Source organism: Mastigoproctus giganteus, chromosome 14 (genome assembly GCF_048544385.1).
Source record: "Mastigoproctus giganteus isolate SK-2022 chromosome 14, ASM4854438v1, whole genome shotgun sequence".
In the NCBI taxonomy this organism is placed as follows: domain Eukaryota; kingdom Metazoa; phylum Arthropoda; class Arachnida; order Uropygi; family Thelyphonidae; genus Mastigoproctus; species Mastigoproctus giganteus.
In genome coordinates, this window is record NC_143588.1 from 86,269,438 (window position 1) to 86,296,363 (window position 26,926).

The window sequence follows — 26,926 nt, forward strand, 5'->3', positions numbered from 1 at the left end:
GATTGGCTGAGCAGATCATTTGAACACACCAAGGTCATTTCATTTGTTGATGATTTTGCCATTATTGTCTCTAGACAGTCAAGGCTTGCTCTGGAAGATACTGCTAACCTAATTCTAACTAACCTTATCCACTAGGCTAAGACTAACAAACTACACTTCAATCCTCACAAGACATATATGATGATCTTTAAAACTAAACTGGATCTTCAGCAGCCCCCCCTCAATTCAAGACAGACAGAATGACACCCTGGTGACACAGACCAGGGTCCTTGGGTCATCGTTGATCACTGGCTATCTTTCTTACCACACTTGCAGCATTTATATTCCACATTCAGAAAATTCTCTGCCTCAATTGTCAGAATCTCCAGAAGTGATTGGGGTCTCTTTATAGTATAACCCTACAGTTATACTATAAAGCAGTTTTCTTACCTATCACCACCTGTGCTTCAGGTGCTTGGTTTCACCGAGCAACCAATTTCAAAATCAAAGAGAAGCATTATTCTTGCTATCCATCACACTGGTAGAACTGTGGGGGGGGGGGGTTTCTAACTTTGTATTTATTATTTTATATTTATTTAATATTAATATTTTTAACCCCTTTTGCATATATCCTCCCTTATATTTATTATTACCTAATAAAGGTACTTTGCAATTCCCCACTTTGCAATCTGACTCGTATGTCTATCAGGAGCTTTCAGGTTCTAAGGGGCTTCTATATTATTATGTTCCTCCATTGGTTTTGGCTGTATGTTCAAAATGACTAAACAAAGACTTAGTTTAAAATATACACAAGATTTTATTACATATATTTACATAAATTAAATAGTTCAATGATCCAGTACATATTATAATTGGTATTGTTCTATTACCGTACAAGCATAAATGATTGGTTAAGTTTAGTTATATTCTTGTACAACTTCTTCCATTATATCACAAGGCTAACAACATCTTTCTTATGCCACTTAGTTATACTTAGTAAAACATTCTGTGAGTAAATCATTTTTTATTCTAATAGATCAGGCTTGTCTCTCACATTCCAATCTTCCTTTTTTTAACAATAAGATTTCTCTATTAGCAACATTAAGGGTAATCTCTTTTTAATTAGATTATTTATCTTTTCTAATACATTAGCAATCATCTCTTAAATCAATATTTATTTCAATCCCTAGGTTATGCTAACAACCTTACTTCTGACTTATCAGCTTATGACAGTTCAGTGTATCACATATACTTTGTATATATAACACTCTATCTATAATCTCTCTGGATTATCCCACTTCCAAAACTGTTACTTTACTTTACTCAAGAAAATTTTCTACATCTATGAATCTCCCTCTCTTTACCTTTATCTAGGGACCTTATCTTAATTACACATTTTTTTACAGTGCATATCTCTTATTATATATGTTATAATGTCCTTCTTATAATTCCTAACCCTTCCTTGGAGTCCTATAATTTACAAGTGAATACTCATGTTAATTAGGCACATACTTCTCATACTGAACAGGATATTTTGGTAGGGCCTTCCGTTTCTCAATGGGCTGTAGTCTACATCTGGATAGGGCATCACTGAGTCTCGTAGGAATTTATGGGCTGGTCTTTGATACTGCTATTTAACCTTTGGTTCAGCTATTCTGCCTGGCTCGGGATTACAACTTTACCTCTCAGCTCACTTATCTGCGCATTGGCCTTTATCACTGCCTTCAGATGATGGACTAGGGTTATTTCTCTCCTTGGCCTTTATCACTGCCTTCAGATGATGGACTACGGTTATTTCTCTCCTTACACAACACTTATTTTCACGCTGGCCACTTTCACTACCTTCTGATGACGGACTAGGCTTATTTCTCCTTACACTTCACTCGTTTGCACACGGCCACTACCGCTGCCTTCTGATGACGGACTAGGCTTATTTCTCTCTACTATATTTCTTCCATCACCAACCATATGACCAACTACTCGACTGTTCTCTTTTATCATGAAACTCATCTAACCCTTCTTAACTTACTGACTGCACTTAAACTTATCTAACCCTACACAACTTATTACTCCATCTTAACTTTGTCAGAACTTTCTGAACTGGCTGACCTGTGTGTCTTGGCTACGCGCGCTCTCTTTTTGTTCTCCGAATTTGTGTACCGCCCTTTTTTTTTTTTTTTTTTTTTTTTTGTTAGCCCACCTTCGCTCAGAAATTTAACCACTCGTACTTCAATATTTAAATTTACATCTCGGCTATTCGCTAGTGTGGGTTTCCCATGCTATGTCCATCCCCGCTAGATTCAACTTCCCATTTTAATATCAATATTCCTTTCCCAGGCCGACAGCTCCCTTTTGAAGAAGGCTGAACCACAGACCCCTGTTACTACATTCGCACCTACCCTAAATTTCTGCAGAACAAGCTATTGCAGACTACCGGACGCTAGCCCTATTGTTTCGGACACGGTATTTGTCGTGTACTCACTTCCTGTTTGTCTCCTGGAGTCTCTGATCAAAGGGATGCTCCAACTAATTCAGCTCACCTTTCTATTGTTCTCGAGCGGCCCTTTTGTCGCCTATTTACTGATGGCTCTGCTACCTGTTTTAGACCTTCAGATTTGTTTACGGTACTTATAGCTGAGTGTTTATCCATCTGTTGGTAGAAATTTCTTGCAGTAATTCCCATGACTCTCCCTTGCCTTCGATTAGCCTTCTCCTTAATTTAATCTCCCCCATATTTTTAACAATCCACTTTCTTCGATTTATTTGATTTGTTATATTTTATTTTACAATATAACTATTCCTGATGTATCCTTTCTTATTAAATTTCTCAGTTTGGGAAAGATGATCTGTTATCTTTATATGCAATTTACTTGTAAGATTTTATATCTTACAGAACAATGTCAAAGGCAGCATTGCAAGTGAGGCGCCTCCGTAGCCAGGTGGGAAGGAGCAGCAGTGCGTAGCACACGCTTCTTGATTAGACCGGGGTTCGAGCCCATCACTACCAAATACGGAGGATGCGGAAAGGTCAGAGAATGACCACCACGTATCCCGGAGCAATATGGCCTTAGTTGCTAATGCTCCTAAAAACCAAATAACAAACAAACAAGCATTGCAAGTAATATCTGGAAACATCCCCCTAGATCTCTTCCTCATCTAAAGAGGACTTACCTACTGCCTGAAGAAAAGAATCCCAACTGCAATACTGGATATCGAACTCAACCTGGACAGTGATACCAAACAGGAAAGGGCGTATTGCCATAATGAGTTAATCAATGTCTGGCAGACTAGATGGGGCACGACCACAAAAGGACTTATTACAAGAACATTTATTATACTGGATGTCACATTCACAACCAGCAGAGCGGTCAACAAATGGTTCTTCCTCAGCATGAAACCTCCTTTCTGGTCACCGGACATCGGCCCTCGACCGGAAACTCCACCAACTAGATCTACTTAATACCGATCTCAGTTTCTGTGGGCCTGAAGCGAGTTGGACATATCTACTCTTTGAATGTACTATTATTAGCCATATGGTGCAAGGAAGCCTAAGGCTTATGCTGCACCAGCAAAAAAAAAAAGAAAAAAAAAAAAATCCGAATTACCCTGAGAGAGAGAGAGAGAAGTAGAAAGGAATCACCAAGAAAGAGAAGAATGATGATACCTAGCTCAGGACCCTGTGTGTGCCCTGCCCATACTCACCAGATGTGAGCCCCTGGGGCTCTACAAGGACCATAGACAACAACTCCAGGCAGCAATTTCGTGATTTTCTCCTGACAAAGTAGAAACTCCTCATATGATCGCAAAAGAACTGAGGTGCACTATAGCACTTTGCAGCAGAGGTATTCAAGTCTAGGAGGATCATTCTAGCAGCTTCTGGAAATCAGTAAACTAGTGGCTGCTTGGCTTAACACCAACTCACCACTTCTTTTGTCTTGCATGTAAAGAAATTTATTTTTTTCCCTCTCTCCTCCCCTTCTTGCGATTTGATCTGGGTGTGGGGATGTTCCCTGACCTGGAGTAGCCATTGCACTCACCTTCTAGCCTTTCTCTATCCATCCTGTGCAGGACGAAAAACTTTTTTTTTCTCTCTATCATTCTGTCTACTGGCATCGTGACCAATGCTCTCTTCCTTTCCTTGACCAAGTTGTTGGATTTAACTTTCTCTCTCTTTTTTTTAAATATTATTTATTTTATTTTACTATTTTCATTATGTAGCACAGAGCAGAACAGAGAGTAAAATAACGAATTGTAGTTAAACTAGGTTTAATGTCAAACACATACGATAAACAGTAAAAACAGAATATGTAGATACATACAGTAACCAGTAGTACAAAAGCTTTCGGGCTTTATGTTGCCCTTCATCAGTTAACCGTTGGATTGAAAGTTTTGGGAACGTAGAATTTAAGAGCATGCGATGGCAGTGATGCACAGTGAACTGCCTGCTGCAACAACTAACTGTTGGAAGTTGAAGTCTGTGGTTGTGAGATATGGTAACGTTGCCAACGTTTGTCAGTAATGAGAATGGTTGCTTCAATAATAGGATGAACACGACATCCTCTGTTTTTGTTGACGGAAGTTTTAGAGCACGTGATGTGCAGTGACTCCAATCAGGCGCGACGCCGGTAATGGCGGGACCGATTGACATCACTGTGGGTCAGTGTTGTGTCGCATTGACCAGAAGTGTTCAGCAATGGCTGAGTATTCTATGTCCGTTAAGTGAATGACTCGTGTTCTGAAATAAGAGTCTTTTGCCAGTTTCCCCAATGTAGCAGCTAGTGCAGTCACGACAAGAAATGCGGTAGATTAGTCCACTCTGCAGTAGTAAGGTGGGAACTGGTGTTTTCATTCTGGAGATGAGGGATCGCAGTTTCCTGCCTGGGAGTTGTACGCACTTTATCCCATGAGATTTCAGGACCCTAGAAACCTGATGTGAAAGGTTTGGGTAGTATGGGATAAATGTGCTCCCAGCGGAGTCATTACCTTGAACGGTCCTGTCGGTCACTACGTGGTCGCAAGCCTATCTAGGGTACTGGTGGGATAGCCACATCTCGTAAAATCTGTCTTGACCCTAGCAATCTCGGTGCGTCTCTCATCTGCGGAACTGGAGTGGGTCCAGGTGCGAGTCAATAAGGTCCGCGCAGTGCCGAGAAGATGGCTGCGCGTGTGTGCTGACTGGTAGTTGGTAAATTGGCTAGCACACATTGGCTTGCGATAGACTGTTGTTCTCAGGCATGTGCCCTCACATCGAACTAGGATGTCCAAGTATAGTATTGTATTGCTCGATCGTGAATTTTATGAAAGGTGATAGAGAACTAAGGTGGTCTAAGAGTCGGTCACCTGAATCTCTAGGAATAACTACAAACACATCATCCACGTAGCATAACCAAAAGGTAATGGGATCTGGTATACTCGTAAACACACGGCCCTCTAATTCTTCCATTGCAATGTTTGCCGTGGCTATGTCATGCACCTATTGTTAAGTGGAGTCATTGAACATGATTGCACCGCCAGTTAAGCAGAGTCTGAGAGTGGTGGAAATATCATCTGAAGTTAGTTAGGTTCTGTTGCTAAGGGTGGTCACTGACTTGTTGATGGCAAGTTCAACAGGGATGGAAGTAAATAGGGGTGCTACATCAAACAAGGCCATGACTTGATCGTCCGTGATGGATAGGGCTTGGATCCGTTCAATAAATTCACCACTGTTGGAAACGGTGTTAGCGATCTTGCCTACGAGAGGAGAGAGAGAGAGGAGCCCCGAGACAAATTTTGGCAACTCATAACTCAGTGAGCCACAACAGGAGACAATGGGTCTTGACGGTACACCTTCTTTGGGCACTTTCGATAGCCCGGAGAATTGCGGGATCTGGCAACCAGAGGCACAGAGGTGACTGCGTATGGACTCGGTTATTTTCCTTTGTTGAAACCAACTGTTGATGAGCACACTCAACTTTCGACTCCAACTGTTCCAAGGCTTTGATGGGAGGGATAGTTAATGGCTGGTAGACAGACGTGTCCTGCAGAAGTGACAGGGCTTTCGTCTCATAATCAGTACAATTCAACACAACTGTGTGACATCCTTTGTCTGCCGGAAGGATGACGATGGAAGAATCCTGCTTCAGTGTTCTAAGGGCAGAGATCTGTTGGTGATTGAGATTGGAGGAGGCAGGGTGAGCATGATGTAAAATCTCTGCGGTTTTTAGGCGAATTGCGTTCACCTAAAAACCGCAGAGATTTTACCTCTTTTTGTATTACTGGTTACTGTATGTAGCTACATATTCTGTGTTTACATCGTATATATTTAACATTAAACCTAGTTTAACTACAACTCATTATTTTACTTTCCATTCCACTCTGTGCTGCATAATGAAAATAGTTTTTTTTTTTTTTTTTTTGATTTGGTAGTTGTTGGCGCATCGGCTTCTGTGGCCATATTGCACCTCCCAAGGTTTTTGCAGTACTTTGATCCAAGCCCGAGGCGGGAATCGAACCCGCGACCTTTGGGTTGCCGGGCAGGTACTTTACCTACTCGGCTAGCCCGGTTGGCAATGAAAATAGTATAATGAATCCAAAGTGCATAGGTGTGTTTACCTATATTAGTTTTTTATTATTTTTATTTTTTTTTTCACATTCTGCTCTGGGCTGGGGCTCCCCACCCCAGGCCAGCTCCTCCCTCTCTCACCCTATATAGTTTTTATTTTTTTTATATTTTATTAATTAATTTATTTTATTTATCACGGTTTTTCTTTTCTCTCACTTTCTCCCGTGTGAGATGAAAAACTCCTGTGTGGGGTGAAAAACTTTTTCCCCCCTCCCTCGCCTTCCCTTTCATCTATCTTCATCCAGCATGGGATGATTTTTTTTTTTTTTTTTTTTTTTACACTACATACACACTGGCCTTCCTTGACAGAGTCTGTAAAAACTGAACAGAGCAATGAGGCAGAGATGAACTTTTGTTCTAGGAGCCACCCATACAAAAACACAAAAAAAAAAAAAAAAAATCTCTGCTTAGAGTACACAGAAATGATTTGTGCATCATGCTTTAAAAAAGCAATGTTCAATGAACAAGATGAAAAATAATATTTTATATAAAAAATGTAATAAAATTTCCTCAATGAATATGTTCGTATATGTTATTTATGAATAAACTAGAGTGATTTTTAAACAGTTAATTTTTCAATATGAAACCTATTATGTATCTGAGAGATACATTGCGACCAACTATGTTCATTTTTCTGGTGTGTCCAATGAAGGATTAATGATAAACATTTGTGTTATTTACTATATTGGACTTTTAGTTATTTTCTTATACGAGGTGCTACCCAAACGTTCCCTAAATTTGAATGTTGTGTGGGAACTAGGCCTTGTATGGAATTGTGATGCTAGGTAACACTGCATGCATCCTTTGTGAATCAATGTGACATGTGGCGTCGAGCTGTGTAGAGTCATTGAATATGTATCCGCAGTTCTTTGTCTGTGTGTGTTTCGTGTAGTTTGCAATTGTTGTGAACGCTAATGTGATAGAGCAACATGCTTGCATCAAGTTTTGTTTCCTTCTTAACGATACAGCAGCAGAACCTCATAAGAAGTTGAAACAAGCTTTTGGTGACAATGCTTTAGGCCAGATGCAGACCTACTACTGGTTTAACTGTTTTAAAAACTGTCGAATGTTGGTTGATATCGACGATCGCTCTGGGCGTCCATTATCAAGCACCAATCTGGAAAATGTGGAAAAAGTTCAGGCTGCAATCCGTGAAGACCCCAGGCTGACCACCCATGACATTTGTGGCATTGTAAAACTGTCATACAGCATGTGTCAGAGAGGATTGCAGCCAAGTTTGTGCCAGAGTTACTGAGTGAACACCAAAAGCAGCATCGCATGGAAGTTAGTAGAGATCTTCAAGAATGGATCAGGAGTGATCCGTACTTCCTTTCTACGGTTGTCACTGGTGATGAGAGTTTGGTATATAGGTATGACCCAGAAACCAAGCAACAATCATCCTAGTGGAAGAGCCCATCTTTGCCCCAACTGAAGAGAGCCCGACAAGTGAGGACCAATGTGGAGTCCATGCTGATCTGTTTTTTTGAACATTGATGGAATTATCTATAAAGAATTCATCCCTCCTGGTGAGACCGTCAATGCAAAGTTTTACTGTGATGTCCTGAGGCGGTTAAGGGAAGCCATCAGGAGGAAACATCCTGAGAAATTGCGCACAAAGAACTGGGTCCATCATCACGACGTTCCGCTCACACATCTCTCACTGTGGGCAGTTTTTGGCATCCAACAACGTGACAATTGTCCCCCTCCCCCTCATTCACCAGACTTCATCATCATCAGCCATTTTCAATCCACTGCAATATGAAGGCCTCTCCAGCAACTTTCCAGTTCCTTCTGTTTTGTGCAATGGCCATCCATTTACTAACCACAAACTCGTGAATTTCATCTATCCATCTCCGCCATTTTCTTCCAGGTTTTCTTCTAGCTCCTCTTGGGTACCATTTTGTTATTTTCTTAGTCGATCTGTCATCACGTCTTCGAGCTATGTGTCCTGCTCAAGACCATTTTAGTTCTTTAGTTTTGATAAGAATGTCCTTCACTTGAGTTTGCTGCCTAATCCACGTGTTTCTCTAACAGTCTGATTCCCAATATAATTCATTCCATCCTTCGCTGTGTAGTTCTCAGCTTCTCTTCCATTCTTTTGGTGAGTTTCCTAAGTTTCACTTCCATAAGTCATGGTGTGGAGTATACATTGGTTCATTATTTTATGTTTCGGACAAACTGGGATATTGCTTCTCAGTATGTGACTATATTTACTGAATGCTACCCATCCAAAATTTATTCTTCTCTTGACTTCCAGCCATTTATTATTATTATTACAGCTAATAACTTGTCCCAGATAAGTATATATGACTCCACCTTTTCAATTACTGCTCCTTCAATCATTATGTCCCTTTCTGTGGCATACTTGTTCATCATTATTTTTGTTTTAGCCATATTCATCTTTAGTCCAAAATCCTTACTAACTGTGCATAACTGATTAAGATTTTCCTCTAATTCTTTGGGATCGTGGCTTAGGACCACAATGTCACCTGCAAATTGTAAATGGTTTAGGTACTCTATATTCACATTGACTGCTTTCTGCGATCAGTCTAATCTTCTGAAAGCTTCATCAAGGCAGCAGTAAACAACTTTGGAGATATTGTGTCTCCTTGTCGAACTCCTTTCTTAATTTTAAATTTCTTACTGTCTTTGTCTAGTCTAATAAAGGAGGTAGCTTTCTCATATATTTTCTTCAAAATCATAATATATGGGGTATCTATGCCTTGTCTTTCCAGTGCCTGAAACATTGCCTTATGATGTATGGAGTCAAATGCCTTTTCATAATCCACAAATGCCAGGCATAATGGTGTTTTATATTCATTTTCTTTCTCCAATAGCTGTGATATTGCATGAAGGTAATCCATAATTGAAAATCCTGTTCTAAAGCCAGCTTGCTCTTTCGGTTGATTCTCATCAAGCATTCTTTCTAATCTTTTAGTAATGACCCTTGTGAACAACTTGTAAATGTGGGATAACAATCTAATTGGTCTATAGTTTCCAATTTCTGATTTATCTCCTTTCTTATGCAGCAAACTATAATTGCATTATTCCACTTCTTAGGTGTCACACCTTTTCTAATGCATTTTGTGAAGAGTTGCCACTTTTTGTGTCATGTCTCTTCCTCCCAATTTTAATAACTCTACAGTAACTTCATCTTCCTCTGGGGCTTTCTGATTCTTCATTTTGTTCAATACATGTTCTACCTCATCAGGAAGAATATCGGGTATGTTGTATGTGTTACTAATTTGCGATCCATCTTCCCCACTGCTGTCATCATTCCCTCGCTCCTTGTATAATTCTCTGTTAGTCTTCTGCTATTTGAATTATGTCATCTCTGCTATTTATAAGTACACCATTGTTATTCTTCAGTTTCAGTATCATTTGTCTTTCTGTATTACTGCTCATCGCTGCTGATTTAAATCCCTTGTTTTCCCTTAATGCTTGTTCTACTTTTCTTGTGTTAAATCTTCTTATGTCCTCTCTGAGTCTCTTTCTAATGACTTGGCATAACTCGGTATACTCAATTTTCTCTTTGTCAGTGTTTATCTTGCTCTTCATTTGTCGCCTTCATTACATCATGACAAGTGTTTCTTGACTAATATTTTCTTCTTTGGATTTCTTTTTACCTATAGGTTTCTTGAGCTTTATTACTTTCAGAAAGTTGTAATATTCCTTGTTGATATCTTTGTCCTGAGCAGTCTGCAGAAGCTCAAACTTGTTCTGAAGTACATCACCAAGTGTATACTGCTTTTTCTCCTCTTCTGTTATCTCAAAGACCTTCATATTATTTACTCGAGTAAGTTTTTCCCTTTCTTTTCTTACATCTATATCAAATGTGCACCTTGCCATTCTGTGATCACTTCCAACATTTACCTTATTCAGGATGGTAACATCATTCATGATATTTCTTCTGTTAGTGAGGTTGAAGTCGATTTCATTAGTTGTTAACTTTCTGTTTACCCTTTTTTTGAAAAAAAAGTGTTCATTACTGACAATATTTAGAAGAAGTCCGGTTGGCTTTCCTCCCTAAAATCCATTCATGCACGCCTTCTCAATAGCCCTGTTATGTCACTTTAGGTGGCAACGAATGTGTAGAGTGGTTCTCCTAAACATTCTCAAGATTCTGCAAATTTCACAAGTCTTTCATTTCTTTCACCAATTCCAAAATTTCTTATAGTTCCCCTTCTCTGCTGTTTTGTCTTTTTCCAACCTTAGCATTGAAGTCCCCCATAATGATAGCTTAGTGGGCTTTCGACTCATCTAGAATTCTCTCAATTTCGGTGTACATTTCTTCAGCCTCTTCATCATCATGGCTCGATGTTGGTGCATAAATCATTATAACCTTTAGCTTGTACCTCTTAGAAATCCTAAGTAGTTGTTTGTTTGTTATTTGGTTTTTAGGAGCATTAGCAACTAAGGCCATATTGCTCCGGGAATATGCGGTGGTCATTCACTGACCTTTCTGCATCCTCCGTATTTGGTGGTGACGGGCTCGAACCCCGGTCTAATCAAGAAGCGTGTGCTACGCACTGCTGCTCCTTCCCACCTGGTTACGGAGACGTCCCTAAGTAGTTGTCTTGACACCCTTGGTGATGTACTTTTGAATTCCAAAATGTTGTTTTTTTATATCTTTATGAATCAGAAAGCCAACTCCACCTTCCCTCCTTTCACTGTTTCCATTGGTGTACAGCAGATTTCCACTTGATAAACTTATAAGTGATTCATTTCTTCTTCTTGTTTCAGCCAAACCGATTATATTCCAATTGACATTTTCTAATTCCTTTTCCAGCTCTAATATCCTGTCTTCACCGATGAGCGATCTTACATTATAACAGGCCAAGTTCAGTTTCCATGCATGGCAGCCTGGTCGTACCCAGAGATTCTTAGCACCCTCTGCTTTATTTGGAGTTGGATCTGAGAAGGCGAAGTTGAAATAGTGGTGAATATTCAGACTCGAAAAACTTTTTAGGTTTAGTCTTGCTTTTTTCAAACATCTAACACAGTTTGTTTTTTCATTCTAATTCCTCACAAATGCAGGAAACAAACACACCATAGTCTAATTTCTCTACCAGCTTTAATTTTTGTGCAGTACTCTAATGCACATGCTTGGTGTTTTTTTTTTTTACCAGTCTTCTTAAGGACACATAAAGAAACAGGGTACAAGTGAGCACTTAACCATATAATAGCCAGCCTATCCATAAAGAGATTGAGATGCTTGGTAGTGGCTGCCATTATCATGACTTCCCAGTTTTCCTCTGTCATGAGCACACTCAGAATGCATTCTGGTGGTAGTCTTTTTTTTTTTTTTTTTTTTTCCCCCTCTAAATCACATTCTGTAAAACTGATGGTTTTATGTATGTCTGCTAGGAGCAAAAGTTAATTATGTAAAGAAGTTATCTTTTTTTAGGGGCACAAAAGGTAATATTGTGGTAGATTTTGGTTCTAATTATTTAAGAGTAATTATTTAATAATAAGAGTTCTGAAGATTTACTTCCAGGCATAGGACAATGCTAAGAAAAATTTTCAAATTTAATCTTAAGTCATAAATTTTTCTCTACATTGCCCTATTAAGTGGCTCCTCAGATCTATTGTTAATATCAGTATGTACAACACTATTACCTTTTGTGTCCTTAAAAAGATGATAATCTGCTGTACAGTCCTTAACTTGCTTGACATACCCCAGCCACAATATATATATATATTCTCTTTCCGGGCAATAGTCACCAACTATAGCTACTTCCTCTGTGAAGGATATTGTTATTGTCTGATGCTCAAACATGGGCTTTGGTGTTGAGCTGGGCAGCTTAGTGCTTGATGCCACCCTCTCTTTTATTCCTTTGAGGATATAAACTCTGTTTGTCAATCTTATTAGAACATTGAATTTGTGCTTAATTACCTCATGCTCTTTTCAGTGAACACATGCAAAGCATTACCTTTGGCTGTATCATGTTCTACTAAAGGTAGCTTTATCAAGAGGGAATAAGTAGAGCACATACTATAAACCTGATTTTTTGGAGAACTAAAGAACCTTCCCTGGACTAAAGCATTCCCATCACTTTTAGCCCTTTGCTTTGCTGCTGTAGTCTGAGGCATGGTTTTAGTCTTAATTTTAATTTAAAACCAACAGATGAAGCTGAGAGATTCAAAAATAATAACTACACTAATCCCAGCTTATTTCATGGCAGTGTGAAATATGCTATTTTAAGTTACGTTTGAAATACAATGAAATACAGTTAACTGTACTATGAAATACAGTTATATTATAAAATCACATTTGTATTTCTATAAATTTATAGTTTATGGACTTAATAAAACACTTCTAATATTAATTATACTCCTAGAGAATTACGCGTAGAAAATATTAATGGTGTTTATATTGTTCTTATATTGATACAATAACAGTGAGTGACAGCAAAATTCATCTTTTTATTTATTATTTTTTTATAACAATTTTGAAGGCTAGGCCAACAAATTCACCAATTTCATCAGATAAACACAAATGACAACTGTGCTTCTAATTTTAAACAAAATATAATAAAAACCAATAATTTTTTAGCAACTCTCAAAAAAGTGATCTGATCACCAGGTAGCTTCAACTTTAGTATTAGTAGTGAAAATGATGCAATAAAGCAAGCTTATATAGCATCGGCAAAAAACTTTTATTTTATAATAATCCTATTTATAACAGGAAATAAATGGAACATCTTGATTTTGGTAAACACTTGGAATATCTTAACAAGATAAGCTTACTTCTTTATTTAATTGCTGAAAATTTTATAGCAGAAATCATATCCGAGGATGGTTTGGCAAGTTTATTGAGTGAACATGAAAAAATATGACTTTCAAAAACAATTTTTTTCAGTGTTCAGCATTGTCCCCTGAACTGCAGTGCACTTTTACACTGCACAAAAAACAAAACAAAACAACAAAAAAAAAGTTCTCTGCAATCCAGTTTCTCACAGTACACATTACTTTTTTTGTCTGAATGAAGTATTTGTCTAGGCTTTTTAAGATTCCCTGTCCAAAACTTAAGAAGCACTTAGACAAAGACCAGATTTAGAGAATGAGAAGGGACAGTCAAGGGTTCAAACCTGTTGTAATGAATGCTTTTAGAGATATGGATCCTTATAGGCATTAATTACAGCAATGGATTTGTGTGTTGTTGTTGTATTGCCCTGGTAGATAAAGACACTATGATACAACTTCCTTCACCACTTTCTTTTGATGGTTTCATGCACTCACATTTAATGGGCATAATACTAGCTTGTGATTGTGGCTGTATGCTCAAGGTAATCAACAAGCATCACTCCTTGAGCATCCCAAAAATGAGTGCTTACTGGGCAGTATAGAATTCCTTGGGTTGTGGAGATAATGAGAGTTCCATCTTATTCTTTGATACCTGGACGTGAACAAACTGGTATATCCATATTGTATCCATAGTTATGAACTCAAAAAGAAGAAACTCCTCTGGTTTCTGTTTAAATCTCTCAAAAAGGTGTTTTGGTTTCATGCATTGACATACCCACTGTGCAGAAACCTTTCCCAATTTGAGTAATTGATCAGTATATAATGTGCTGCCTTTATGCCAGTAGATATGACAATAGGCTTAACAGTCCTATTCATATCTTTCACTATTACTGCTGTTTCTGAATTGACAAATGCTGATGGCTGATCCACACGACCATAGATCTTCACAACTACCTTCTTTGGGTAAAATCTTCATACCACTTAGCAACAATACTTGGGATAAGCTTGATTGGTAAGCTTGTTGCCAGTATATCAGAATGTACCTCTTTACAGATTAGCTCTTCAAATGCAGATACTTTATAAAAAGCATTATATAAGATATTTATAAAAAGAATGAAGTTTGGATTTCTCCATTTTAGTATTTTCAGTATACCTGTAAATACTATGGAGCAATAATTCCTATATACATAATTTCTGGATTATTTCTGGGTATTTCTGCACTTTTCCAGTCACTTGAGTGTGGAACAGTGTCGACATTTTAAAGCTGCTTTCTCAGATAACAAATATTGTCCCCCCCCCCCACATATTAAGTTTTTAAATAAAGGAACATGTTTTTAGAAATAGGTTTGGCTTTGTTTTATTTAATTACAACTTTTCTTTTTCTTGATGCTTCTTTTTTTTTTTTTTTTTTTTTTCCAGCTTTTCAAGTTCTTGATGAAGGGGGAAGAAGCCTAGACATCACACCTCAGATTGCAGCTAGAATGAAAGTATGTGTGTATATGTTAATTTTTATTATTATTATTATTTTAATATGTATTTAGCTGTTGCAGCTTATAACCAGGTTTCATAATAGTACAACTACTACCTATTTTTTATTAATTAAATAAAGTTTATACATAATTATGTATTATTTTATTTATTCAGTACTTGCAGTTGCTATAAAGCAATATTATTTACTCCACCACTACAAGTAAAACATGCCAACATGCCACACATTAATGTAATTTTGTGATTTTGCACTATTGATGATGATGGTTACAGTCAGCAGCAAATTGCTTGCTACTGACTGTAACCATCTACTAATTAATAATTGCTTAGATATCTTTGTTCAGTGGCGTTCTCATTGCATGCATTACACTTTGGTTGGGTTGCAAAACATTTACAACTTAGTAGCTCAGTAAATGCTTAATTATAAATGTAGCATTTTGTTGTGCCCTTGCATATATAAGACAAGTCAAGAATTATGTAGTTGTAGCAGCTTTATGAATATAATTTAGTTTTAAATGTAAAAGCATTACTTATAATAAAATAAGTTAATGTATGCATTGTGTTATTTCAGGCATGTTAACAAATAGTAATAATTCATGATTTATAACAAAAGAAAAAAGACAAAGAATCAATAACATTTCTGCACAAACTGAGAGCATTTTGTTTCTGTGCATCCACCATGTTGCCCATTCATTCATTCTTCAAATCAGTGAATGGCAACAAACGTAATATCTAATTCTTTAGCTACAATATATAGTATGTGATATGTATAAGGGGGAAAAAAATAATAATAATTGCTGGACTTTAATGAAATTTGGAATGGCTCGACTGATCTTTTTAAAACAGCCAAATATAAAATTTTATGCAAATCCATCCCCAGGGTCAAGTTATTATATATGGATAGATGCACATGGTGAAAGCAATAGGCATTTTACATATATACGAGGTCATCATTTAATTTGTGGACTGGTGCAAGATTTTATGTTTACGCTCTCCCTGATAGCTACTGAACAGACTCTGTGTGCACATGCCAGTGTTGTGTGAAGTGTTTTTTTTAGCCGCGTGTCACTGAGGATCGTTTTGAAGCAAGTATCATGTCAGACATACAGATTGAACAGTGATATGTGATTTATTATGGTGTTAGACGGGGCTTAAATGCATCAGAAACCGTTAGAGAGCAATGAAGCATATGGTAATGGGTGTCTTGGTAGGATGGCCATGTCCGTGTTACCGAACTTTCCGGTGTGGAGTGGTTTCTCCATCAAAACAATGCCAGGACCCATAGGGCTAATATTGTGCAGGCAGTGATCACTGCTATAGGTGCCAGTGTTCTGCCACATCCCCCCCCCTTATTTACCGGACTTAGCCCCCTGTGGTTTCTTCCTGTTTCCACATCTGAAGAAAGCTCTGAAAGGCAAGTATTTCGTGTCCGACACAACGATGCTTGCAGAGCCACAATGGAAGCATTTCACAGTGTTTTGAAAAATGGCTTGCAAGAAGCATTTAATATGAGGGTATGACGGAAGCAAAAGTGGGTAAAGTTCAAGGGACAGAATTTTGAGAAGGGGAAATCTACAGAAGATTCAAATGATGACAATTAAGATAAGATCTTGCACCAGTCCACAAATTAAATTATCACCCCCTCGTACTAGTACACCTAAAAAAGGATGGATTTTTATTTAGAAAAGGTAAGCTTAAACAGATATATTTTATTTTTCAATAGTTAAATTCCATAATTATCAAAAATAAAAAATAAATAAATCAAATTGGTAATTATCTATTGTTATTGGCATATTATACATTGATGTGGTTGTATAAAATAATTTAAACACTGCTTAATACTAAAATACATAAATACAAAAGCAATTACATGAAATAAATGAAAATTTAACAAACTTTAATTTTCTCTTTTCTGTCTCTTTTCCCTACTTGGACCTGGTTGAGGATCACCAGGTGTGACGTTTACTAAAAATCTGTCCAAAGAACTTTGCTTCTGCCTTCTCCTCAGGATGTTTCAGAAATGTGACATTGTCTGGTCATTTTAGACAATGCTATTATGGCTTGTTTGGTCTTTGTTGGGGGTGGTACTTCTCCTCAAACTTTTTGACGTCCATCCATTTGGCAAAGATTTCCTTGATTGATGAAGTATGGGCTTCCTCTATCTCCTCCTCCTCCTCCTCCAAGCCTCTTTGTGCACTTCCTTCTCAATTTCCTGCAGTTCCTCAGCTCTTCCCTGTGCCCCTCCACTAACTCCTCCACATCACTATCACTCACATCCAGACCCATGGACCTGCCCAGAGACACAGTATCCTCCACTATAGGCACAGCCTCAAAGTCCCTTTCAGTCACTGCTTCTGGCCACAAATTCCTCCAAGCAGAGTTCATTGTTCTGTAGGAAACTTCCTGCCAGGCTTTGTCAATGAGAGATATGCAATGGACGATAGTAAAGTGATCTTTCCAAAACTCTCTCAGGGTTAATTCTGTGTCAGAGGTCACTTCAAAGCACCTCTGGACTAGTGGTTTAGTGTAGAGTTTCTTGAAATTACTGATGACCTGCTGGTCCATGGGCTGAATAAGAGGAGTCGTGTTAGGGGGGAGAAACTTTGCAGTGATGAAGTCAAACTCCGGCAGCACATAGTCTTGCAAGCTTGGAGGGTGAGCTGGAGCGTTGTCCATTATGAGGAGGGCCTTCAGAGGCAGGTTTTTCTCCTCTAAATAACTTTTTACACTTGGTCCAAACATAACATTAAACCACTCGCTGAAATATTCTCTGGTTACCCAAGCCTTGCTGTTTGACCTCCATATCACAGGTAAGTGAGTTTTCTGCACGTTATGTTTCTTAAAGGCCCTCGGGTTTTCAGAGTGGTAGATCAGTAGAGGCTTCAGTTTGCAATCCCCACTTGCCTTGCCACAGAACAAGAGAGTTAGCCTGTCCTTCTTTGGCTTGTGCCCTGGCAATGCCTTCTCCTCTTGTGTAATATAGGTCCTGTTAGGCATTTTCTTCCAAAACAGTCCTGTTTCATCATAATTAAAAACTTGTTGGGGAACAAAATCCTCAGCCTCCACACATTCCCCAAACTCTGTAACAAAATCATTGGCAGCATCTTTATCAGCACTGGCTCCCTCTCCATGCCTCACAACACTGTTAATGCCAGTCCTCTTCTTAAAATTATCAAACCAGCCATGGCTGGCTTTAAACACTTCACTTTCTTGGCTCATTCCTGCCTTGTTTTTCAAAAGATCGGCATGCATCACTTTTGCCTTTTTGCAAATCATTGCCTCCGATATGCTATCGCCAGCACAGTTTTTCTGTTATCTAGATCAAAAGCAGTTTCTCAACATGCCCTAATGTCCCTGATCTTTGTTTGGTAATTGATTTCACCCCCTTTGCAACGTTAGCAGGTTTAAAAACGTCTTTGTTTTCACAATCATAGATACCGTCGTTCTCGGCATACGGTATGCAGTAGCCAAGTCCCGGATACGCATGCTACCTTCATACTTTTCAACAATCTCTTTTTTCACCTCCATGGTGATCCTAACCATTTTCTTCGTGGCTTGGCTCTTCTCATTAACTTTCTTAGAACTCATGGTTAATGAATTTACAAAAAATTTACCCGAAAAAACACAAAATCACGTGAAAATTCACAGAGAGTTATAGCGGGGGTTGTTCACTGAATGGTAGAAACTGTCGTACTGACACTCATGGGCAGTTGTGGCTGAGATGCCAGATCTTACCCCCTCTCCAAAAACCAAATTCAGTTGATCGAGGACATAAGCGCATACCATGCGTGCATACGTCCATGGTCGGTTTTATTCGGAAAGCTGAGTGAGGATGGGCGCACGTACTTTGCTAGCATCCGTCCTTGGTCGGCTTTTATTCGGTTTTTGGAGAGGGGGTAAGATCTGGCATCTCTGAGTCGTGGCTTTGTCTCGAGAGAGGTAAACAAGGGTAGCACGCGGTGTCGTGACCCATTTTTATGCACGCTTTTTTTATGCACGCGAGTCGTATTCCAAACAAAGGTCGTATACCAAACAAAACGTTTGCGTCCAAACAGGACGTATATCAAGTTGGACTTATTTCAAAGCGGACGTATACCGAGATACCACTGTATTCTTTTATCAGTAATTAGCTTCATTATCTTTTTATTTTATTATTTTATATTATTTTATTATATATTATGTGTTTAATTATAGAGTATAACAATATAATATCGGTGTTTAAATGCACCATTAGACAACTCTTAAAAAAACTACAAAGTAGTTGTTGTGGGCATCATTTGCTATTTCTCATATTGTGCTCTGCCTTTACGACGAGTTGCCATGATATTGCACTACCTCAAATAAGTAACGCTTCACTAATAGAGAAGACTTCTCTATTATAGATCTTCTCTATTATAATAGAGAAGTCTTCTCTATTATAGATCTTCTCTATTAGTGAAGCGTTACTTATTTGAGGTAGTGCAATATCATGGCAACTCGTCGTGAAGGCAGAGCACAATATGAGAAATAGCAAATGATGCCCACAACAACTACTTTGTAGTTTTTTTAAGAGTTGTCTATGGTGTATTTAAACACCAATATTATATAGATATTAAACTCTTAAAGTATTATGCCTTGTGCATTTAATTATTTTAAAGAGTATAACGATGAAGTCCAACTTAGGTTAACTAAATACTTTGGCCTTGTGGCGCTATAGGTATACTTTTACTCTGTATACCTATATTCCATATTCTTATTATATTTCATTTGTAATTTGATTCCCATGATATACTGTTAGGAATCAGAAGAGTAAACAGAAAAAATAAATGTAAAATAGTAAAGAAATGCACAAGCCACTACATGTTGCATATCAGAAACTAAAATAAAATGTATGCTAGTAGTATGGCAAACCAATACAACTGAAAATGAAAACTGATAAAGAACACAACATGAAAGCTAAAGAGAGGTGAAGAAAAATAATGAAGAAGAGGGTACTGTTTAAGAAACGTTCCTAATGTAATTTAGAAAATGAAGGCCAAATAGTTTATACACACACACACACACACACACACACACACACACACACACACACACACACACACACACACACATATATATATATATATATATACACCGGGTTGTTATAAAATATGTTTCCCTATTCAGGAGACCCTAGTGTCAAAACAGAGTTCGCACAGTGAAAATTGGTAGGTATGTCATTTAGGGTATGGGGAATCGATTTGTAGAAGGAAAAAAAATTAGTTCAAATTTCTTCCATCAGGAGAAAAATGGCACTGCACAGTACACGTGCCTTGAGTGACCGGGGTTCAAGCCTCTGACTGCTAAATACGGTGCTGTTTCTTGTATTCTGTCTATCTTGTAAACTCCTCTGACCATTTGGTCGTCCCGGAGTATAAACAGAAAATGTACTTTTTTATTTATATGTAAAAGTTGTCGTTTAATTCGACACGCTGCTTACGCAAATGACATCCTGTTAGATAAAAGCAGAAAGTCCAATGCCACCATCAGTAACCATTATGGCTCTTACAAAAAAGGAACGTGCTGTTTTAGCAAAAATGTTCTACCATAATAATAGTAACAGTAATGCTGCACTATGTGAATATCAGGAATTTAAAGGTTTATGTAAAAGACTTTTGATGTCAGTAGGGGTTCGAAAATTAATAAAGAAATTTGAAGCGACCGACCGGGGAGTTAGGTGTAATTCCAGGCAGGGGGGTGACCACGTATTGGAACAGAGGCAGTGGATGAAGTGGCAGTTGCAGTGGTCAGAATGCGAAACACTACCAGTCAGTTGTGCCAGAGGTGTGTCAAGCGATTTGAACCTTCCTTGGTCTACTGTACATAAAGTGCTTCGAATAATTTTATGCTGGTTCCTGTACAAGATTCGCGTAGTGCAAGAACTAGCCTTGTGATTAGCAACAACGAATAGATTTGCTTACGATTTCTGGCTCATATGGAACTCGACGATACATGGGCTTGAATGATCTTGTGGTCTGATGAGGCACATTTCACTCTTTGTGGGGCTGTAAATGCACAAAACTGCCAAATATGAGGAATTTCTCATCCATCTGCTGTGCATGCAACACCACTACAAAGTCCATACGTTACAGTATGGTGCGGATTCACAGCAGAGTTTATAATCGGACCATTTTTCTTTGAAGAGTTTACACCCCATAAGGTTTATGGTAACTAGTGCACAGTACTGTGCTCTTCTAAAAGATCACATTATTCCCGCTTTGCAAGAAAGGCAATGCTTGGAGACCATAGTATTCGTGCAAGATGGTGTCCTTCCCCACGTTGGTTGACAAGTGAAAGAACTGCTCTGTTCAACATTCAGAAATGATCACATCATTTCTAGACTTTCAGCAGCTCTGGCTATGGGAATACCTGAAAGATAGAATTTACTGTGGCGGTGTACAGATGCTTGTCAATTTAAAAGAAAAAGCAAGCATTAAACAGCATGTAGCCAACATCCCCAATGAAATGCTATGCAAAACTGTCGCACGCAGTCCTCAGTTTTCAGAATGTCAAGTGAATTAAAGCACATAGAACAATATCTGTAGATTTCTGAGTTCCACCACCACCATCAGTAACCATTATGGCTCTTACAAAAAAGGTTAAAAAATTATGTTAAAAATCTAATCCCAAGTTAAGTATTCCATCTCATGTTTACAGTGCCAATTTCTCCCCTTGTGGCGGAAATTTGAACAAATTTTTTATCTTCTACAGATCATTTTCCCATATCCTAAATGACGTACCCACCGACTTGCACCGCACTATCTCTAACCCTTTTGCCACTAGGGTCTCCTGAATAGGGAAACTTTTTTTTTTATGAGTTTATATATACAGTCGAACTTGGTTATAATGAGATCATGGCTGTCATTAGCAAAATAGCTCACTTCTATAACGAGCATACTACACAGATATATCATACAAATTTTGTTAACTATGCAAACATCTTAATTGCTCGGATAGTGGAAAAAACACAATTTTTGGAATAGAAAAAAATATAAAAGGGCAACTTAGCTTTTATAACCACCCGCATCGGATTAGCAGTCGGTTTATGGCTTTGCCTTTTCTGGGCCGGTGGCTGTACAATAGTGCATTGGCGTTCCACTTGTCGCATTACCCTATTTATAGATTAGTGATATAGTGATATATACTTCCTAGTGATATTTTCAACATCTCTGCCAGTTGCCTTACTGTTATGACAATCTTCTCTTGCAATTACAGAAGTGGTATTTATTGTTTCTGTTGTCCTGGAGCTCTAACCACTGGGACAGCAGTGGTTAGAGATCCAGGACCACTGAAATTTGTGATTGAATCTCATCCATCATTAAACATACTAAACCACCCGTGAGCTGTGCTATATGGAAGTATAGATTCACTATAAGCCTCTTTTAACATTTCATGCGCTTCAGGTAATATTTTCTTGTGAAGGAAAAAAAAATTTGAGAGCAGCATACTGTGTGTCGTGTCCAAACAGGTATAAACTTGATAGATTGCCAAGGTCATACCATGCACACAAGTCAACTGTGCAGTTGCTATGTGATGTAGCTTGGGTTTGTCTTAAATTCCACAGTTCAGATAGAAACAGCAAGCAGTACATTTGTTCGTGAAAAATTATGATCATTTTTTATAGAGCAGTCCTCCTATGTACTTACTTACTGAACGACTTACAAAAGTCGTTCAGTAAGTAATGCACCATAAGCTGTAACAACTTTATTATATGAGATATTGTAACCATACTTCACATGAATAAAATACAATCATTCAACTTTACTCATTCCTAGTTTACTCATTGTTACATACATAAATAGGCTATGTCCTACCTGTACAATAATGCTTTATAGTTCTTGTAGCATGATGCCTTATGCCCTAAATTTACTTGTTTTTAATCTGCTCCGCCATCTTGCATTTTATATATTGTGGATATGACCAATCACTGGACTGTTCAGAGCTTTATAGTGTCTACTTATCCACCATCAAGATTTCAACAAGAGACGCAACTGCAATCTAGATAATGGCATTCACTTTAAATAAAAAGCGGTATACTCCATCATTGGAACAGGGATTTTTATTTAGAGTAGTGCAGTATTGAGGCACCCCTCGACGTGGGCACCTGTACGTGGTGAGGGGACCTCCCAGTGACGCTGCTGGACTTCCAGACTAGCATCACTGGGATCCAACGCCCACAGCCTAGGTTCCGGGCTTACATCAATGGAATCCGGCGTGTTTGCCGTGCGCTGCGACCCGTGGAAATTTGGAAAGGGGGATCCTGGTGGTTGAGGGGCCCAGCTTCAATACACCACTTTGGCCCCTGCTTCGACAAGACGGGTGGTCCTGGAAGGCCCGGCTAGGATCAATCGGCTAGTAGGTTCGCCTGCGAGGGTCAACCGTGTCAATGCCACGCCCCTACCCTCATGGTCCGAGGGACAGGATTCAGGCTGGCGGCGGTGCGGGTATAGTGTCTGGGTAGCCCTGGCGTCCCACTCCCGAGCGCATTTATTGCATGCCGGGTAGTGGGCGTCCCTTTGGGCTCCGTGGTGGGTGGGGAGCCCGGGCACTGAACACTTTAATAAACTCCATGAATCCTGATAAACTCATTTCTTCAGGGGCCCCAACCCGGTCCCTATCTGAAAACACAGACACTGACAGCAATATTGCTTCAAAGAGGCAGCGGACTGAATTACCATCCGGTCCTATCCCGCGGTTTTTAATCATGCACTCCACCAATGAAAAACCGATTGGAAAAATGTCACCTTTCTTTATACAGAAAGGGTTAGATGGGTTAGTAGGTTCACCCAAATCAGTTAAGAGGCTCCGCTCTGGAGACCTCTTAATTGAAACTACAAATGACAGGCAATCTGAACACCTACTCCGAACAACATCAATCGGAGGAATCCCTATAACAGTGACACCACACAGAACACTCAATTCATCTAGAGGTGTCATTTCAGAGTGGGACCTTCTCGACGTATATGAGGAGGAAATCTGCTCCGAATTAAAACCACAGGGAGTCATTGCCGTCAAGAGAATCACTGCGCGAAGGGATGGAAAAATAGTTAAAACCAGGAGCATTATCCTGACTTTTAACACTCCTAAACCTCCTGATGAGATTAAAGCTGGATACATCAACTGTTCAGTGCGTCCATACATTCCGAACCCTTTACGGTGTTTCAAATGCCAGAAGTATGGACATTCTCAAATGGCCTGCCGTGGAGTCCTTGCATGCGCTCGATGCGGTGCAAAGGACCACGAAACAACAGCATGTTCAGCCGCAAAACCCACCTGTATTAACTGTGAAGGCGAACACCCGGCCTATTCACGAGCATGCCAGAGGTGGAAAGAAGAAAAAGAGATTCAACGGCTGAAGGCAGAGCTTAACATATCATACCAGGAGGCAAGGAAATCGGTCAAACCCCTGAATACCAACAGACCTACCTACGCCCAGAAGGTAGCAGGGAGATGTTCCGTCGGAACTCAGACGGACATGACCATTCCTCCAAAGGAGTCTTTCACTCCCATCGCGTGGTATCTTTTAAGTTCGCAAAAACCTACACAGAAGGACCAATCAGCTGCCACTCCTATATCGGTACCTCCTAATGCTCCACAAGTAACAAAGACAATTATGAAAGAAAAGAATAAGAAAGGGGAAGTCCCCCCTAGTACCCAAGAAAAGATGGATGTGGAGCAGAAGGAGGTACCCGAAGAGTCAGTCTTGGAACTCTTCGCGGAGGAGGAAATGGACACGGGACAGCGTCCATTCTTCCCCAAAAAGGACAAATCCAAGACTGATAAAAGTAAGCCCTCAGCACCTCGGAAGCCGCCTGATGGACCCACCAAGCCAAAATAATGGCTAAATTCCTACAATGGAATTGTCGTGGATTCCGGCGAAACATTGATGACATCAAGACCCTCCTGCAAAAGCACGAGCCAGTTTGCTTTTGCTTGCAGGAGACATACCTAAAGGCAAATGACGATCCCACGATGCATAACACCACAATTTTTTGTAAGGATAGAATTGCGGATGGCTCTGTACACGGGGGAGTGGCTATCCTTGTGGGTAACCAGACCACAGTGCAGCCCTTGCTAATTACAACCAGCATAGAGGCTGTCGCAATTCGCCTTTCAGTTGGATTTTTATTAACTGTGTGCTCCATTTATTTGCCGCCTGGAACTGACATCTCCCAGGCAGACCTTGATGATCTTCTAACGCAGCTGCCTCCCCCTTTCTTACTTCTCGGGGATTTTAACGGACACAATACCGTGTGGGGTAGTGCTAACATCAATGGAAGGGGACGAGTCATTGAGCGTATGCTCAATGACAATGACCTTTCCCTTCTAAATACTGGAAAAAACACCTTCTTCCACATGCCTACCCGTACTTTTTCTGCCATTGATCTCTCTATCTGCTCCCCTTCTCTACTCCCTTCACTCACTTGGGAAGTGGAGGAGAATCCATACGGAAGCGATCACTTCCCCGTGATAACCTTGTTACACAATGGGAGACCCTGTCTTCCCTTCAGGTTACCACGGTGGAAGATTGATCAGGCTGACTGGACTGCCTTCCAACATCAGGCAAATTTTGATCTTGGCACAGTCAGTCAAGAGCCTATCAATGATGCAGTTAAGTACATCACAGAAAATATTGTCCAAGCAGCTGCGAATACAGTTCCAAAAACATCTGCCCGGTTTCCACCATTTCCCAAACCTTGGTGGAATTCACAATGCACAGCAGCAAAAAAGGCTCAAAACAAAGCGTGGGGGATATTCCGCCGATATCCTACCACGACCAACCTTATAGCCTTTAAACGTGCACGAGCCAAGGCACGTTATATCCGTCGTCAGAGTCAAAAGGAATCATGGATCCGTTTTACATCATCTATTACCCAGTCTACCAACTCTAAGGTAGTCTGGGATAAAATCCGGAAAATGAAGGGAAAATATACATCCCACCCTTCTTCAATCCTAGATTATAATGGATGCGCTATTGCAGATCCAACTGCAATAGCCAATGCTCTTGGGGAAACATTCTCTAACATCTCCGCAACATCCTCGTACTCCCCAGAGTTCCTGGTCCTGAAATATAAAATCGAAAAACAGGCACTTAACTTTAAATCTAAGAGTATTTATCCCTACAACGGGGATTTCACTATTCAAGAACTGGAAAGAGCCCTCGCTCTTTCCAAAGCAAGTGCCGTTGGACCAGATGGCATCCATTATGAAATGCTTAAAAATCTTCCACCAAAATCTATGGATTGTCTGCTCCTTCTGTATAACAGAATCTTTACTGTAGGGCAGTTTCCGGACTCCTGGCGAAAGGCAATCATTCTTGCCTTTCCTAAGCCAGGAAAGGATCCAAAAGTCACCACCAATTATCGTCCTATTGCTCTGACTAGCTGTTTGTGCAAAATCCTGGAGAGAATGGTCAATTCTCGTTTAATATGGTATTTAGAATCAAATGACCTTCTCTCCAACATCCAGTGCGGCTTCCGACGGAACCGGTCCACTTTGGACCATCTTATTAGATTGGAAGCATCCATCCGGGATGCTTTCCTAAAACGCGAACACTTGGTGTCGGTGTTCTTCGACATGGAAAAAGCGTATGACACAACTTGGAGATTTGGCATTTTAAAAGATTTACATAACCTTGGCCTTAGAGGGCATCTCCCCCTTTTTATTCAAATGTTTTTAGCCAATCGATCTTTCCAAGTTCGTGTGGGATCCTCACTCTCTCGCTCCTTTAGCCAAGAGGAGGGAGTACCACAAGGATCAGTATTAAGTGTCACGCTTTTTTGCCATCAAAATAAATTCCATCACAGAACAACTTCCTCCAACTGTAAACAGTGCCCTCTATGTTGATGACTTTAGCATTTTTTGCCAGTCATGCAACATGAGGGTTATTGAAAGACAACTGCAGAAAGCCATTGATAACCTGAATGTCTGGGCACTTGCTAATGGCTTCAGGTTCTCGCCGGAGAAGACCGTTTGCGTACACTTTTGTCGCAAGCGTAATCTTCATCCTGAACCTGAATTAAGGCTCGGACAAAATGCAATTCCGGTAGCAGCGAACACAAAATTCTTGGGACTCATATTCGATAAAAAACT

At 39.5% G+C, this 26,926-nt stretch overlaps 1 protein-coding gene across 1 annotated transcript in view; it reads left to right on the top strand.

Annotated features, from left to right (window-relative positions):
* LOC150075318 (structural maintenance of chromosomes flexible hinge domain-containing protein 1-like) overlaps window positions 1–26,926 on the top strand; it is a 736,477-nt gene that overhangs the window by 367,653 nt on the left and 341,898 nt on the right. The window contains exon 27 of the mRNA XM_090388445.1: window positions 14,747–14,814. Within this exon, the coding sequence (XP_090244571.1) occupies window positions 14,747–14,814 (68 nt within the window). The remainder of the gene's footprint in view (window positions 1–14,746; window positions 14,815–26,926) is intronic.